The sequence below is a fragment of the Amblyomma americanum genome, chromosome 1 (genome assembly GCF_052857255.1).
Source record: "Amblyomma americanum isolate KBUSLIRL-KWMA chromosome 1, ASM5285725v1, whole genome shotgun sequence".
NCBI lineage: Eukaryota > Metazoa > Arthropoda > Arachnida > Ixodida > Ixodidae > Amblyomma > Amblyomma americanum.
The window spans coordinates 224,926,777-224,945,240 of NC_135497.1; the positions used below are offsets into that span (position 1 = coordinate 224,926,777).

At 45.1% G+C, this 18,464-nt stretch overlaps 1 protein-coding gene across 1 annotated transcript in view; it reads left to right on the forward strand.

Annotated features, from left to right (window-relative positions):
• The window catches only part of LOC144114683 (frequenin-2-like), a 211,622-nt gene that overhangs the window by 173,585 nt on the left and 19,573 nt on the right, over positions 1-18,464 (forward strand). Inside the window, exons 3-5 of the mRNA XM_077648568.1 lie at positions 730-778; positions 3,335-3,424; positions 16,995-17,073. Of these exons, the coding sequence (XP_077504694.1) occupies positions 730-778; positions 3,335-3,424; positions 16,995-17,073 (218 nt within the window). The remainder of the gene's footprint in view (positions 1-729; positions 779-3,334; positions 3,425-16,994; positions 17,074-18,464) is intronic.

The following is an 18,464-nucleotide window of genomic DNA, read 5'->3' on the forward strand; positions in this document are numbered from 1 at the left end:
CTGTTGTGTACAGGAATTTTGAGGTAAAACAATTTATCGGCTACTCGTAGCGCGTTTTTGTTGCTCCGGAAACCGAAAAGCAAATTTCAGTGGCCAATTTGGATTCAAATTCTGAGCTCTTGTTCGATGTCCCGACACCGAGAAGGATTTAGTGATCCGCCGAGAATTCAGAGAAATGGTGCGGACCGCTGAGTAGAATACGCCTTTTGTTTATTGAGAGCGGGTCTAGAAGCGCTGAAATAGAGTCATGGTCGCGTGGTAAATTTTGTATTTCGCGTGTTTTTCACTAAAACCCGCAAAAACAGCTGCATAAAAGGTTCCTTGTTGCAAATCTTTCATCTGGCTGTTTTGCAATGTGACCTACAACTTTCCAATTAACAATTTTTTTCCAGAGGCCCAAATATGAACAGTTAGCTAATTATCACTCGATATTCACTTGACGGAATGAAAAAAAAATACTTAAAAATACGCGAAATAAGCCACGAGAGCACTCGGCTTCACTCGCGTAGGGTGCTTCATCGTTTTTAAAACATTAATTACTTTTAGCTGGCAAGCCCTATGCTCAAGATTGCCTGAACGTCAGTCTAATGCTGGCGAAACGCGAGTGCCGGATTGCTAAACAATTTCGCTGAGAGCACTTAGTATGTTCTCGATTTCACATAACTGAATGCTTGTATCTTTCTTACAGGTACAAGGGCTTTGTGAAAGACTGTCGTATCTTTCTTACAGGTACAAGGGCTTTGTGAAAGACTGTCCTTCAGGGCATCTCACTGAGCAGGTGAGAACGGTTTCCATGGCCTTGATTAAATCCTGCATAAGCGCAATGATACAGGCATAGTATAGTAGAGTATCGTAGTGCTCCCATATGCATGTATTGATTAGCATTGGCCACTATGTCTCGGTATTGCAAGAACTGCCAGATTGCTTGTTTATTCAAAAACCCCCAAAATGAGTCCTGATGTTTTATTTACAGGACAATGGCCTACTATCCTAACAGATTACTTTAGAAACGAGGCCTTCACTAAAAATCGGGTTCAGGTTCTCAAAAGATAGGCAATAAAACTGCGCTTATAGAAAGCGAACGACTGCACAAAATTAAGAAGAGCTTTCTTGATTTTTAATAAATGAGGCAAAGATGAAGATGTTACAATGAATTTCTTGAGCTTCGCAGGCAGACATCAACATCAAGAACGCGCCATAAAGGCAGTATTAAGGTTAATGACCTCTCAGCTTCTATGAGCAGTTATGCTATGCTATGCTATGAAGTCGTATTCAAGCTCATTATTTCACGGACACTGATATCTGCTAAACTCCTTCAACCTTAAACGTTTAGGAAAGCCATCTTGATGTCGTTTTAACTCGTAAGGTGCTTCATGATCTGCACGCAGCACTGCTGTACCGTTTCGTACGCGCAGCCAAGCTCGGAATCAGCCGAATCGACAAAACACTCAATGAACACTAGTGCCACCACAGCGCAGCGCCACTCAGGGAAAACACTGCACCTACTTGGTTCTACCCCCTCTGCTTCTGCTTTGCTTGATATCAGCATGCTGGCCACCGCCCAAGTAGGGTCAGCCTGGGGTAAGCTGGTGTGGGGCACCTGGAAAATTCGGTAGGGCTGACTTAACTTAGCTGATGACCTGTATGAGAATGGTGAGCTTTATACGCTGGTTTTTCTTCAGTATCAGCTGATGATAACGATAATGACTAAAATTTCACCTTGCTCATTTCTATCTTTGCCTTCACATGTACGGAACGAAAAATTTAACGCAAAGTGTCCAACACCCAAATTGTAGGTGCGCTCTTGATATTGTCTGTTGTCAAAAAGAAATCCTTCGCGATGATCTTCGCTCTCCCCTTACTTTTTTATTTTTTTTTCGGTGGGAGTGGCCCTATAACTTGTTGAGCCAAGCTCCTGCAACCAGAGAGCGTCATTATTGCTCCGCCTGTTTTCACTTGGGTCCCCGAACGTGGGCGTTGTGCCCAGATGCTTGACAGTGCGGGCGAGCACGCGCGTTTAGCTTGAAAGGCCGGCTTTACGCAACCACTCACCGCGAAACCCGCCCGGAAAGAGCAGATTGCGCAAGCATGTGTTGACGCACGGCTTGCAAGCTGCAGCAGCACGTTTTCGGAGCGCAGCGGACCACGCTCGTTCCTGTGGTCGCGGCGTAAATCGTATTCAAAAGAGCGCAACGTCATACCCTGCGGTATTTCTTCGAGGTGGTTGAACAGAAACAATGTATTTTGACGCTTATAGTCCTACGCCACCGATAATTCATTGAATAGTTCAATGCGTCATGCAACAAACTTCTCAGCCTATGTTCTTCCAGATAAGGTGCGTTTGGAGCTACGGAGTGAGTTCGTGTTTTCTCCGGTTCCATTATATCGTAATTACAACTCTGGAGCTGACCGCGATAGCTTAGGAAGTTTGCGAAGATAATAATTCATCTTTTTGCGAAAACCTATTGCCAGTGGAGGAAAGGGACATTTTTCGTCTACATTTACAACGAATGTAAGCTCCAGATATTTCATGCCAGTTATATGTGGCATGAAGTGCTCCTCACAAAACACTGGGTAAGGACTTTTATTATTGCACCCTTTCTACAAAAACAAAAAAAGATGTTTGCGCTCGCTGCTTCAAATCAGTCGCAGCGTCGAATTCGATGAACTTCCGACCCAAGAAATCACCGCGGCAGTGCTTGTTTCTGCTGTAATTTTTTCCAAGGACTTTGTTGTGCAAGTCCTCTCGTAACCGAGTGCGCGTCGTGGGAGCAATTTACCACAGCTGAACACCGCGTATTTAAATAATTGCCATGCAGACAGTGTCAAACAGGGCTAAAAAAATAATAGGCGACAAAAACTGTCCCTCTAAGCAAGCGTAAGACGGGATAAACTTTTTTCTCATCTGTATTCGCCCCTTCACACCCTCCTCGTTTATCAGACATGAAAACCTCAATATAATTGTCATTTGATTTTGACCGCGCAAGGGAAGCTTGCTGCCCGAAAGCTCCACGGTCAGCGTGTTTGGTCTGCATGAGGCGGAGCCATAGACCTCTTTCTTTTTAAAATTATTTCGAAAAAAAGAACAGTGAGAACTAGGCCACAGGGAAAGCTGCCACCTATTGAAAAGCCGGTGGGTACCCGGAGGAACTGGGGTTAGAATCCCGCATCTGCCGCATACTAGGCAGATGCTCAAACCAGCCACTGCTGCGGGTGGAAACCTCAGTACCATAATGTAGGCGCGGTGCACAAGCCTCAACAAGGCAGTTGATTACTAACAGCTCTTCCAAAAAGGCCTATCATCCCAATCAAGTGCTGTGCGTTTTCTTCGCAGGGGTTCCTGAGGATATACAAGCTCTTCTTCCCCCAGGGAGATCCTTCCAAATTTACTTCGCTCATCTTCCGCGTGTTCGACGAGAACAAGGTGAGAAGCAGCTCCGGACAACAAGCTCTTACGTAAGCGGATTGTCAGGAGCAGCAGTGAAGTATAATATTGTTGCCTCATGCCGCACAAGAACAGGATAAAATGAACTAACTTTATCAATTCCCACATTAGCATTTGTGCTCGCAAGTGTCTGCCCGCGCCTACTGTCCCATTGTCCTTTGGCTGTCGTTGCTTAAAGGGGCTCTGAAACGCCTTCCGAGGAGAGCACATTAACTCACTTAATCACTGCACTGTGTTGCCATGAAAACCTGAGCCAAATAATACTCTTTTACACGCAGCAGACGACCCACAATCACGCGTCAAAGTTGGCGAGCCCTTACCGGCGACATTTTCATGCTCGCACCCTCCTCCGTCCCCCGCATCTGCGTAGACAAGGTGAGAGGTGGCCATTGGTTAGATTCTTTCGGACGTCAGGCAGCTACCGTGGCCGCGGCCAATAAGCCGCTTAGCTCCGGTGGGTCGGGAAGCTCCGCTCCCAGATGGGGGTTGGTGAAGGAGCGCCTACCTTCCAGCGTGCAAAAAGTGACGAGAGGAGCGGGAAAGGCGCGAAGACGCTGAAATTCAAATTTTAACTACAGATAACTAAGCTTCTACAGAGCGCATTTAAAAAATTCTTGCTGGACACTATTCGTGAAGCGGCGCTATTCAATATCCCAGGCATGCCGGAACTTTATTAGAGCCCTCTTCACAGCCCCTTTAATGCACAAGATATCTCAACGTGCACGCACACTTCCACCATAACTTTTTTTTGCTCATTTAGAAACCCTGCCCCTTGCAATTCACATGCCGTGCACATTTTCCCGCAAGAGTTCGAATAATCTGGCTTTGGTCGACCCAATGGCAGGACTTCATCGAGCGAAGCGGCAAAATTCCTCCGGGCTGCAGTGCACCCCCACGGAGGCTGTCCGAAGCGCTCCGTGTCGCAACGGGCGCAGGTGTCAACGTCTTTCATGCCGGCAATTTGCCCTGCTCCCGACCCCGTTTCACCGTGCGACCTTTCTTCTGGAAGGCACGATAAAGGTCCACGCTGCCTCTTGTGCGTGAAATAACAAAAAGACGACGCGCACCGAGCGCTTGGCCTTCGCTGGTGGAGGACAGGCGACGCGAGAATAAAGCGGACAAAGCACAACCAGCCTGGACATCCTAGCGACAATGTTCTGCAGGCTTAGAGCAGCATTGGTAGAGGAATTATGTAAAAACAAATGGTTATACTGCTTGGCGTAGAAGATCATCTTGTATCGTGCGAGAAAAGAACAAAAGGCGCTTACACAAGCGTCTCCCCCCCCCCCCACACCTTCAGGAACTGGCCGTGTTGAGTTACGCACATGATATGCGGGGGTTGTTCTTTTTTTATGCGTATACGGAGTTTTTTTTCTTTCTACAACGTGGAAATGTCATCTGCAGAAGTGGAACGGCAGGAAAGGAAAAGGGAATGCAGTTTTAGGAGAAAATGTGCCTGGGTGCTCAATTCGCGCCTACGATTGCGAAGACCGAGGGCAGAGTTTCGATCTATTGCAGACTTCCGGGCAGTTTCTGGATGTTGATTTTGGAACGTGATCCGTCCGTTTATTCGGCTGTTTTTTTTTCGCAGACTAATGCTAAAAGGAACGGCCAGGTTGCCCTGCCTAGACATGAAGAAAGCTTTGTGCATTCCCCAGCTCTCTCACAGAGAATGCGAAACGCAAGCAGATTCTCCCAACCACCGTTGGTTTTGAGTAAGAATGACAGTGAATTTGATTTTATCGTTCAAAGTCGTAGTGAAAAAAATACTGGTTTCAATTAGCGCCTCGTTATGCGCACTCTATTGTCACAGGCGACATACAAAGCTTGCCGTAGTCTTTGATTGGAGGCCAACCAGGTGATTTTAACCGATACCCAAAAAGATAAGGCTACCCAATACCATGCGTATTGTTTTAACTGCAGTTTATATTGCATGCGGGTGTAAAACTAGCGCTGATTAAATATTGCACATGTCATTAACAGCAATGAAACTTCTGTAAGCTGGTTTCAATCCGCGTATAATAGAAGGAGACGCCACATGCTTTGCAAGACTTAAACAGCATATTTTGTTGAAAAACGCAGGAATTTACAGAGACACAAGCACACATAGCACGCACGCACACACAGCACGCACACATGCACGTACGCAAAACAAAGAACACGCGCTGAACAAGTGAAAAGTACATGAAGCAAAAAAAACCCTCACAAATAGTGCCAGGATGGGAGGCATTGATCATAAAAGGATTTTTTTTTAATTTGGTTCACTGTTTTTAGCGCTGCCAGCAAGAGTTTCTGCGATTTTGATTAGCATCTTTTCCATTCGTCTCGCGTATGCGTTTTCTTTTTGTACAATTTTTTTCGTCTTTCAGTGGACGTATCCGTCCTTCTTGTCATGTTGATGCACTGTTCCCCGTTCCATGTAGCAACTATGAAGGTGCGAAAACCGAGAGCGCCTGAAAGACTGCATATTCTGGGAAGCAATGCACGCACGTTCCCAAGACGCTTTTTTGTTAATATATAGCCATTTCCAGTGGTTCTTTACATTATGTAGTCTTTACGACATTAACACTTAATTACTGAAATCCCCACCAGCGTTATTATGAACCCATGGTTCGTAACAAGAAATAAGACCATCAGCAGCTTGCATTTACGTTACACTTTCTCTGAGAGCATTACCTCTTACCTTAAATTCTCTCGTTGTTGTCTGAAAGAAAGACGTTCATTTGATATCTGCGTCATTTAAGTACTGGTAAATGGCTACTAACCGAAACGTCCAGAAAAAATTCAGTTTGAAACAATGTTTTCCTAAGTTGTCTTTTCTTGATCGCGTGCGGCTGCGTGCGTGTCTGGGCCTCAGGATTGTGCGCTCTGTGAAGAGATTCTATTTAGCCGTATGAGTAAGTCTTTCGGCACTGCAGTGACAAGACAGGAAACACAAAAGTGCAGCATGTCAGCTGCAAACAACATTAATTGCGCCACTATACTTTAGTTTGCGTAACTCCAAGTGTACTAACCTCACTGCCAAAGCAAAAATTCATGCGCGTGTACGCAAATTAATGCGCCCATTCGTAATACAAGTACTTAGAGCGCCCTAAATGTGCACCACGGTGCTTGTAAGACTCGCGGGATAACCGACAGATGCCATGACTGACCGTCTCTCGTAGCGTAGTCCCACTGCGGCTATGAGCTTTTCGAGATAATATGAGGGAATCGGATGCGCACGTACACAAGCACAGAGGCCTCTTAGTGTAGATTTTCATTTGCTTTCGGTTCCTATTTTTACAGTAATGATGCAAGAGCAATCGCAATTGTATAAACCAGCGCTCAAAAGAGCATTCAAGGCGAAATTAAAGAGGAATAAATAAGTAATAAAACGAATCTTTATAAATTCCTGTAGCAGGCACAATTTGGCATCACCTGAACAATTTTTTTCTTTGCAGCTTTGCTTTCTTGGCCGCAAACCACATTTAACTTCTGTCGCCGAGTTTAATAAAGTAAGAAAGCTGAAACGGGAAGAAAGCCAGCAGTGACATTTTTCTTTATGGACCATCGTATAGTGTTATTTTGAAATAACGCGCGATGGACAGCTGGCTAAAGTTTCAAAAACTTCCCTAACTACGAGAATGCGAAGTTTGGTATTTATCTGCGGTTCGATCAACAACCAACTTTACCAAAGAGAAGCAGGCAAAGTAAAGGGCGAGCGCACTGGCGGGTAATATATCAGCGCCTCCTAGAAAGTGCTGGATGTACACCTCAGCGAGAACGAATTAGCTATTGAAACAAATAGTGTTATCGGCCAAGCGTCCCTTACGACCAGGTGTCCTAAGCACTGGAAGCGTCGTACACATACAGCCTCCGTTAACAATTGCGGGCTGTCAGAAAGTACGGGAATCACATTCATCATCGAACACTTGTACTCGAGGCTTTACTACTGCTGTTCACCGAAGCAAAGCAGTCTCTTTTCTTTCTTGTTTCCTCTCTGCTTCTTAAAGCCAGGTTATGGAATACATGTATGTAAGTTTGTGCTCTGGATTAGGTCTTACCGCTTGGTGTTCGTTAACAACCACCGAAGCCTCAGTTCACGCGCGTTTTCATATTGCCCCTTCATAATAATACGCACCTGAGGGCGAATAATCGAACACGCAATAACGGGCTTCTGCTATTGAGTCCGATAATGTCACGGCCTTTGAGTCACCGCTCTTAATAATACAAGCAATTAGGAGTACCAGCGAAGTGTTTGCTTCCCTAAATGATGTGTTTCTGTTGAGCGAGGCTATCGTTAACGCCGCGCTGGAAATAAAATCAAATGGGCAAAATGGGCAGACTGTCAAGCCGGAAACGGGTGTCTGCCTCAGCCATTTAATATTGCGGCTCTGTTAGCGCCTACTGCTCGTCCGCTTTTATGACGCCAATTTTATCATTTCTACAAAAGGCAGCCGCTCTGGAGCCCTCTACAGTGCGTGTGAATGAGTCTAAAATTACATTTGGGTTAAAGATTTCCGCTGTGTTAGAAGTGCTTCCGCCCCTGCCGCTATACGGAGGGGGAAAAAGATTCCCCAAAATTTTCTCAACGTGCACGAAGCATAAATACCGAAATCTATAAAAAATTAAATAGAGAAAAATTTGGCAGCGTTCAGCTTTACTAGCCTAAGTCAAAAGCGCATTCTGTCCCGGTGGACTGAAGTCGTGGAAAAAAGATGTAATAAAATTACGCTTGAAAAGCACGCTGGCGGATCCTTTTTCTTATATTGATTTTCATTGTCTTCTTCTTGTTTTTTCATTCACGCTATAGCTGGTCAGAAATAAAGCAAAGATAAAGGAAGTACTGCGCAGAGCGCGCGAAATTCGATAATTTACTTCCGCGCTGTCTTCAATTCTTCCAGTCTCCGTTCTTTTGTGCGTCCAAATTCAGGGCCCCTGAAGGAGGTGCAATTTTGCAGGTCGAAATGGCCTCTTTCCGAAGGAAAAGTGACAGGGAGTAAAAAGTAGAATCGCGATCCTCTCGTTTTCGTGCAGCTTTCTTTCTCAGCTTATATAAGGCGTCCTGCTATGCACTTGAGCAGGGTGTGTTGCTAGGCGAGTTGGTTTGACATTCCGTCCGCCGTCTGCCAGCGCTTCAGTGTTCAGACTGCTATCTACATTTTTTCAACTTTATTTTTGCCTTATTTTTACTTTTATATGTTTTTATAAACTTCCTTTTTATATCAGTGAATACAGCCATTTCTGTTTGTTCCCTTCTCACAGGCGTCTAAATGTTCTGGTGCGGTAAGAGAAAGACGGATGAATTATCTTACAACAGACTGAAAGCAGAGAACCTAATGTTTGAGTCGCCTGAACAGCACAACGGGTCGAATTCAATATGCAGCGTAGCCAGAGAGTGCAAGCAAAAATTTGTGGATTGAGCACAAAAAGCAACAACGAATAAAGATGTGAGCTCCTTCTGTCTTGTTTTTTTTTATTTAATGTTACTGAGGTGGTTTCTTTTTAACGCAATCTTCACAGTTTGGTGCCACTGTTGTACCGCCTCCTGCAGAGGAATGAAATGGAAGGAAAGGTTACAGGCTGGTTTATTTTTTTTATTCTTAATGCAAAATAATTTAATGTCACCTATTGTGGAAGCCTACTGTTCTAAGGTTAAAATCTGGTCTTTGTTCTGAAGCAAGTCTTTTTTTATTCTCTGTCAAGGCCAGTGCTCTCACTTCAGCCGCCTTACATTGACGTGAATAAACTTCTGTGTCACTGCCTGGTTAATGTTTAAATAAATCGCACAGCTCACAAGTATTTCTAGAGCATCACGTCGCCTCTAAGTCCCTCTCTCTGGAGCAATTCTAAAAGCGTTAAAGAAAACGAAAAAGAATTTCTCATCTGCCATAACCACCTTGTAACTAAGGCGTGCTGTACGAAGCACTTTAACGTCTCCTTCCCACAACCTTAACAAACTTTCGATTTTGCAATCATTTTTTATCGAGATGCGGTCGCTGTGAGCGCGACTCGACACCTGCGAAGCCGTGTTGAGCGACACTACGCTGTTGTGCCTTGGAGTTTTCTGACTTGGTTTGTGTGGCTTACCAGCATCGGGCAGGTAGACGGGAAAAAAAGGCAACGAGGAGAAGGAAATGGGTTCGCGCGCACTAATTACATAGGCATGTTACCGAGGGATCGACACGTTGGCCGACAGCAACACGGTTACTCGGTGTCGAGACCGGGCTCACTCGATGTCGACCTGCCTCACGCTTCTTCTCTTTAAGCTTAAGCGCGCTAGCGTCTTCTATGCCCGCGGGCGTCCGCTGTTGCCCACCCTGGCATGCTCCGCTCCCGCAGCGACTCGTGTCACCAGCTTGCGTCAACGTGTTCAGGGCGCCAAAGGGAAGAGAGCTGAGATTGGTAGGAGGCCGCGCGGCTCCGGCAAGCCGGCCGGCTACAGGGCTTTCGTTGCTTTGGACATGCGATAACTTGGTTGCAATAAAGGCGCAGTCGCTGGGAAGTAGGTAGACAGATGAGAAAAAAATACCTTGTGGTTGAGAATGAACTTAACAGAATTTAAAAGAAACGTTGAAACGTATTAGCAAATTTTATATATGTGAAGCAACATTATGTTATTATACGGACATTTGTAACATTATTAGCAGCTATTTTTTGTTTGATTTTTTACGTAAATTGTATAGTAAAATTCTTTAATTGCTTGGACAGTCGGCAGACGTGGGGATGCTTGTGCACCACATGAGACGAGTAGAGACGTCGCATACGCATTAACGTGGTAGCGTAAAAGGCTCTGTTGCCCATAAAATTCGGCGTCGGCGTTGTCGGCGCTGTAAGCGAAAAATTACGAGCATGACTCTGGCAGGTGGTGCTCAGATAGCAGCCTTGGGGCAAACAGGTTGGCCCCCTAGGTCACGTGACCTTGCGGCGTCATCACAACCTGCCCACCGGATAGTGAGCAAGCCGTCCACCGTAGCAGGTGGCAGTTAGGTTAATGATTGGTAGCTCGGGAAGAGCAACCTGGGTTGCACAAGGCCCACCGCTGGAAGCACCCATCATTGCAGTGCAGTGGCGCATCGCTTAACCGCTGTGCCACGGCGCCGGGAGGGGTATGGGACTCCCAGGGATCTATGAATGTAAAGTAGAGAATAACATTCTGCATATATGGGTAATTAACCCAGTATGCTATCGCGTCATACCCTTAACGCGTAGTATAAGTGTCCGCTGCAATTTTTTTTGCCATGCGGTACTTTTTTTATGACATATGGTACCGCAGATAAATCATGAGAACTTTATGTCTGCATCTTCTGCGTCATCGCAGCTTTCAGCAAAAGAACCCGTGACCACGTCGGCTGTTTGAAAGAAAGAGGAATAAACAGCAACAAATATTCGGAATTGAGATACTCTTGCCCTACGTATACCAACGCAGTCCAAGAAAAACTAGTGCTCCTAATGGTGCCAGTGCACATTTGAGCAGAATATGGAACCTATTACAGTGCCCTGAGAGAGTCGTTAGTCGGAAGAAATCTTGTCTCTTCGGTTGGTGTAATTAGGGTGACAGCGAAACATTCTCTTTGAGCAGTTTACATGACTTTGCTGCCGGCATGCCTGCCCGCTTCTTACGCTGTGATGTCCTTACGCAAGCTAGGTTGTACTGCGACCGACCTAAAAGCTACGTATAGGAGTGCAGCTGTGGTCTTGGCATCGGCCTGCCGCGACAGCCAATCGCGAAAATTCTTTTCTGTCGGATAACCTCGCGGCGATCTGTCTACATCAAGCGAGCAGTGTTCAAGGAGCCACTATTCCTTAGGCTGTCCTGGCTCAACACGGACACCAGCTGCTCTTCAAGACTACAGTTCTAGGCCAATCAAGCGAGAATGCCACGATAGTCCACTGACCGAGAGCCAATTGGTTCATATGAGACCACGCTAGTCAGGCGCGTACTCACACTGAAAGTGTCCTTCTCGTTGCACTAATAGCCGCACAAACTAATTGATGCACGCCAGAAAAGTTTTAGCCTGTGGAAAAGAAGCATGTTAATTGCATCACAGCTGGTGGAGGGTTATCAACTTTCTACCTACAGCTCAAGGTAGCGGTCTCTTGGCCCATTGTTGCAACACGACTATTCGCTTGGGCAAAGCGTTAATGTTGCCGACTGTGATCGAGTCCCATCGGACAGCCCTATGCAGAAGTGCCCAGGGCCACCGGCACGAATGCTCTCCGGCACACGCCCGGTGATTGTTCTCTGACCGAGACGACGACAAGCTGCTCCTTATGTAAACAAAGAAGGCGTTTACAAACTCACCGCCTGCGGCATCGCTCACTCACTTTCGCAACATCGACGACGACTGCGGCAGCCGAAGTTTGGCCCCTGTCACGGCCCTCCTCTCCAGCAGAAACATAAGATAGTGGGAGAGATTAATTTACAAAAAAGGGTGGAGAGGTCAGTCAGGCGTAGCTGCATTGCCTTAAAAGTCCCAATGCGAGGTTATTACAAATGAAGTGTGGTAATACAATGTGGAGAACAAGAATTCGTGTAATTTTTTTAAAGCAAAATTAAGGCACACACTGCGTCCAAAGCAGGCTGCTAGGTGATAGCTAAGATATGGTGAGCTGGCATGTGTCTCTATGCAAGTCACGGGACGATCGTGACATCATCGTTCCTGTTTATAATTGGCGGCAATAAACAGAGGGGCGTTTTTCGCTCTGGGCTTGCGCACGAACCACGCTGCTCGTCAATGCGTCCCTGAAAGCGCCTGCACTCCGTTACGACGCTCAAGCTGATAGCGGCCGGACGCCACTAGGACAGCCGTTACAGTTGGCTGAAGTTCTGTCGCAGAAGACTGTTCAAAATGTTGTGGCACAGGCACGTAAAGCAGATGCAGTTAACTGACTCTGCTAGAGCGTATTTTTGGTAGAGAGTTATTGTTTTCTAAGGTGCAATTCGCTATGGACGATAGGAGAGCTTTAGTAAAAGAGAACTTTAGATTTTAGGACCCGTGAACTGTGAAAACCTCAGCTCACAGAATTTCTGCATACCCAGCAATTCTGGAACAAATCATTTTTCAACGAGAAAGAGTTTGTGAACGCAATTTTTTTTCATGTATTGTAAGATTTCTCTATAAAAATCAATATATCCACTGATCTCCCGTCGACAGGCTCACATTTTTTTGGCATTAATATTTTGGCGCCGTTAAAGACGTTCTCCATTGGTTTTCTATGTCAGTCTTAACAGTTTGATGCGAGCGTTGAAAAAAAAAATTGACAGAAAGATTTGGCTTCGCATTGGAAGAATAGACCATTACCCTCAATATTTCTATAACAGTACCTCACAATATTCCAATATTCAAAATTTTTCTACAAGACTGCTGGTCATGGTAAACAGCCTACTTTGTGCAAAGCTACTGCGCGTTAACACTTGTGCTTACTTATTCGTGTTAAAATAGTGTAGATCGTTGTCTCTAGTACTCATCTGAATGTTTTCTCTGTGATTATCTTCGATCATTTCCATCATTCGCAGACTTGTGAATATTGTTTTTCTTGCTTGTTTTTAAACCACTTCTTTCTCCATTTCTAGTTATCTGAAACAAAAAAGGAGGCCGCGTTTGGAACATTCAGCACCACAGCAATGAGTAATTCTGTGGCAACGCCACAGTGTTGCCGATAGAGAATCACGAACACAACGCGAATTCATGGTGTCAATGCGTCTTCGCAAGCGGCCTGCTTTGACATATAAGAGTACCTGCATTAGAGAGCCGCGGACCTCGCTAATCGAACTACTACTTCGAACTGCCCGTGAAGGCTGCAGGTTAGTACGGTCGACCACGTTGTAATTAGGGCCCCCGTCTTCTAGGTTTTACAGAACTCTACATTACTTTAAAGATAAAACAGGGCTACTTTTGAGACGGTAGCACTCGAATTCTTCTGAGAATGCTTTCAAATCTTTAGCTTGCACTCTCTATACATAGAGGGATGTTATTATTCAAGCCTGTCGTACTCTTTGTTCCTTAAATGGTTCGATAACGTGATTAAGGAAGCACAGAACTGTCCTTATCGAGTGTCCAAGATATGGGACATTCCCGACGTAACGTTGCCAGTTTGGATAGTTCTGCGTTCTCAATTTTACTGTAGAACGACGTGCCATTGCTCTGTCATTTTCCTAACCACCAGCTGGTGGCCAGAAACTCTATCTCAAGGCGCACATTTTTAAAAAAAAGTTATATTTTTGTTGTCTCACTACAAAATCATTCGCTCACTGGTATACTATATGCAGGAATTGAGTTTCCCTCATTTATGAACTGCCACATGAGATTGGTTATTGCTCCCTGCTTACATCACGATGCCGCAGAAAACACAGGAAGAACTCAAAAAGTGTCGCTGTCAACTGCGGTAAAGCATTTCGATAGCCTTCCCGCGGCAGTGATCATGAAAAGGTTCTTTGAGGGAGAGGATTCGAAAGTAAAACAAGCATCAGCGTTTTTTTTTTAAGCTCCAGATTTTCCAACCGAATGATAGCTCATTTTCAAGTTCATAGAAACTTTACTGACCTTACCTTCTTATTGCATGTATTTACGGGCACTTTCAGCCCATACCTTGAGTGCAGCGTTTAGTGATAGAAGCCTTTGAACGCTGTACCATTCAGGATTTGCTTCGCCCCCTTCACGTCAGCTAGACAAGTGAGATTTCCTGTTCATTTGTCCGACGACGAAATCTGCCATAAAATGATGACGCTCTTGCTATGCCGAAAAACCCCTCTTTAAAAGCATAATCCGATCGTACTGAGTTTTGTCCGCAGAGAAAAGCACCATTTTGTTCTTATGAAAACCGGAACGCTTCTATATGGGGTTGAGAAGAACCTTTCCTGGCATCTCCTGAAATACACGTCAGCAATGCAGGAGTATGCAGTTGATGTTCCACAGCAAATTATTGTGCACTTGATTTTTTTTTTTGGCGGTCATGATCTCAAGTTTCGGCATCACAAAGACGACAAGAGTTAGGGGCGCCATCCAACTCAGGTGCGGGCGCGGAGGATTTGGTTCCAGCGTAACGGGTACATGCCCAAAAATTCTGGACAGACGCATTTCTTCAACGGGAAGTTGTTTCTTAACGAAATTTTTTCGCACATCCTAAGATTGCACCATAACAATCAATATATCCGCATATCTGCTCTTGGGACGCTTGCAGTTTTCTGCTGCTTATGCTCTATGCTAGTCTTAACTACTTAGTGCGAGCGCAGGGCGAACTTTATGAGCAATATTTTGCTACGCATCGGAAGTTAGACAGTTCCCATTAATACGTTCATGGCAGTATGTTACAGTATTCCACGGTTGCCTCGTAATTAAGACTGATATCCAAGAAAGCTGGACTCGATTTGTGTAGCAAACTACTCTCAATACGAGGCGAGCTTCCAGCTACCAAAATAGGTTAGTGCACCTTCTCTTTTTAAATAAAAGAATAGTTACGCCATAATTTTTAATCCAGCTATAATTGAAGAAACTGGACAGGAGTTAATGCCTTTATTATTTTTATAATGTACTTTATATTCACCAGTTTTGTCATGAGTACGCAAGACATGTTGTTCTGAATATTCGTGGCCGTAGCGTGAAGGAGTACGCATGTGGTACTGAAATGCGTAAACGTGTACGCAGCAGGCCTGCGAAACTGGCGGGTTCTAGCACAGCGGAGGCTTATCAGCGCAGACATATATAATAGAATGACGTATGCCTGACGTTGCACGGTGTGGATCAAGGTGGGGCGCGCACCTGCCACTGCGCGTGCGCAGCAGCCATACGTCAATCAGGTATGCGTCTGCACCAATTCGACCCTGCTATGTATAAATCTAGCTATTGTCAAATCGGAGCATCGGCGTTCGTTTATGTCTGAACGGTGTTTCGTTTACTTTTGACAATCACTGAACGCCTCTTCGTAAATTAACAAGCCGTGAGTTCTGTGCGCAGTTGAACGATCTTTTTCATGTTTACTTGTTCAATTACGGTGATTATTTTTGCTTCGTTGTTATTATTGTTTTTTCTCGGAAAAGGTGGCCCTCATCGCAGAAAAAACTGAACCCTTTCTTCGTCAGAACTCTTTTGTTGATGGCTGGAGCTTTCTTAAGCTTCCTTACCCTGCGTGAAAGTTTGTTCGGCTGTTTGCACTGCCCTTCGGTCAGCAACCTTACCTGTCAGGCGGCGCTGTTTGCTTTTCTTCCTGTTGTTTTCAATTTCCAACTTCATTTGTTTGTTTGACTTGTGCTCGCGCGAAAACATTCGCGAACGGTGGGTTCCGGTCGTCTCTTTTCATCTTTTGATGCACTTTTTGTTCGCGTTCCTTTCTTCGGTATCAACCTTCTGTTTGCCTTCATTGCGGTCCGTGTTTAAGATATCATCATCATCATCATCATCAGCCTTACTACACCCACTGCAGGGCAAAGGCCTCTCCCAAGTCTCTCCAATTAACCCTAAGATATATATATATTGCTAACCACCGGAACTTTGGCGCCCATATGTAGCAGGAGACTCAATCTTCGCTTTTGGGCGCCGGTTGGTACAGTGCACGCAATGTCAAACGCTCTTCCGGCGAATCCAATTGTTGACGAAAGCTCCGCCTTCTCTTCGCCTCAGTCTAAGGTCCTAGATTAGTTCTCACAGGCAAGAAAGGTGGAGATAGCGCGCCGTGTTTGCTCTTCGAATAGTAGGCACGAGAATTTGCGAGGAAGCCGCCCTCTGGCGTTTGGTTTAGCAATCGCGTGCCGCCCCTCCGCTCTCGAGCACGGAGACGGTCACAGGAGTCTCCATGCAATGGTGCACGTGTACATAGACGTCCGTCGTAAGTGACTCTGTTTATCCTTTCTCCTTGCTATTTGTTTATTAGGGGAACGTGCTTCAGAAATTGGGGGCCAGAAAAGGGAGGGGAACTGTGTGACAATTTTTTAGCATTCAAAGTCACGGCATGTCAAGTGTTATAATTTACGCAACTGTAATGTACGAGTATGTATGCTTAGCTACGTGCAAAAGTTATAATCTTTGAGTCACTTTCGCTAGCGGTAAGTGGCTTTACTCCTAGTGGACCCGGCACCATTACTCTTATAGTGGATCCTAAACTGAGGCCGTTTAAGGGTTTCTGTTCAGAAAACAGTGACGTTAGTTTGCTAAGGAATGCGCACTGTCGAAGCTGTTGAAATGTACATGTCTCTCTCATTATATTCAAAGTGAAAAAAGGTTGGATGAGGAGCCCCAGTTTGCTTAGCCAACGTTCCAAAAAGAGGAATTGTCTTGACTAGACGAAGACAAACTTCCTCAACCCTTGTTCACGGTTTTGTGCAACCAAGAACCCCCTCTTCCTACTCTCTGGACCCCTTCTCATAATATGCCCTTTTAGCATAAAAATATATATGCTACTTCCTTAGCTGCGCCATGTCTTCAACATATGACCGCCCTTTCATTGTCTAAATTTGACAATTTCTACCATTGCTACCTTCCCCCAAAGTCTTTCCTATTCTTGTTTATTGTTTCGTGACGCGACAAAAATTTCGCCCCTGAAGTGACAGTTCACCTTTCCTAATGTGTTGCAGGATGGTGCTATCGAGTTTGAAGAGTTCATCAGAGCCCTGTCGGTGACGTCAAGAGGAAACGTAGAGGAAAAACTGGATTGTGAGTATGGGACGGCTTTTTTTTTTTTTGCAGCAGTTCTCGCAGTGATGACAATACCGCCACATAGAAAATAAAAATAAAAGTCTTAAAACAGCTCTGCTAAAACGCGTCTTTCGTACTCGCTGAAAGTGTATATTTAGGTTGCACTGCGCAACATTGACTAATACGCATATATTTAAGAATCAGCGGGAACATTTCAAAGGTAAACCTGCGCAGTGTTAGAGAACTACTTTCCTACAGGTCTAGGTCCTCGCATCTTGAGTGGCCCAGGGGAAAGTTGCGATCAAGTAGCTAAATTTCTAACGAGTGACCGTGGGTGTGAGAATGTTTTCAGACGTAAATTTGAAATTGCATATCTTAGCCTCTTCACTTTCGCGCATATTATATCCGTATACGAGTAGTAGCGTAGATTATCATCCACGGGAGCAGCCGCAGAAAGGAGCAAAACTGACGCAGAATGACCAAAACTGACGCAAGTTCTTCAGGAAAGCAATAAATGATGTGTTTTCTCCAAAACAAAACAAAAACATACATGCAGCCGAGTAAGCGTTTAAACACATGTGAAAAATTTTTATATCGCATGTTATTGGAAAAAACCTGGTGACTTCGTGAGTTGTGTGGAGGCCTTTTACATGTGACTGAAAGAAAACTGCAGAGAAGGGGGCTGGGTAATAATGCGCATGAAATGGCAGCGCCTTCTTACTTCCAGGAAATGAAGGCGCGGCAAGCGCGTAAACCGTTTTCCGCAAACAAAAACCTTCGCTTCCCGTCTCACCCTGCAACAGCACTCACGGGCTTCTTTGTGCTGGCTGCTACTTCGTACGCGTGACATGGCCGCAGGGCGCGCAACAGCAGAAGGAAAGCGTAGGCGAGGGTGACCGGAAGTCTGTGAGGTTACGGGTGAAGGGTATAGTTTGCTGATAGAACCATCGTGTCCGACCCAGCGCAGAAACAATATTGATTATTATGCCATGTGCACAGTTTGTATTCATGATGATACCAAAAGCTATGAACACAACTTCTGTTTGAAATGATGAATGGCAATATAGGACGCATTGTTAGATACACTGTCACGCGTAGTGCATACATGAAAGAGCTGCGCGCTCCCTCGTCTCAACTGAAGGTTTCCTTTAGCGAAAATGATCGGCCAGCTTTATTGTCACCTAAATGCAAAGCGCCTACAGACTCTAGCTAGGGAAATTGCGGAATAATAAATAACTGTTGATGGACAGTAGTAGCACGAACGCAGATAAAACAGAGGCGACAGTAGCAAAGAACAGGACTCAATGATATTTAAAAAAAAAATGGTTATTCGATTGGTTATTACGATCTCACAGATTGAGTTACGAAATAGTACAATCTGTAGCATTATAACACTTGCTTGACCGAAA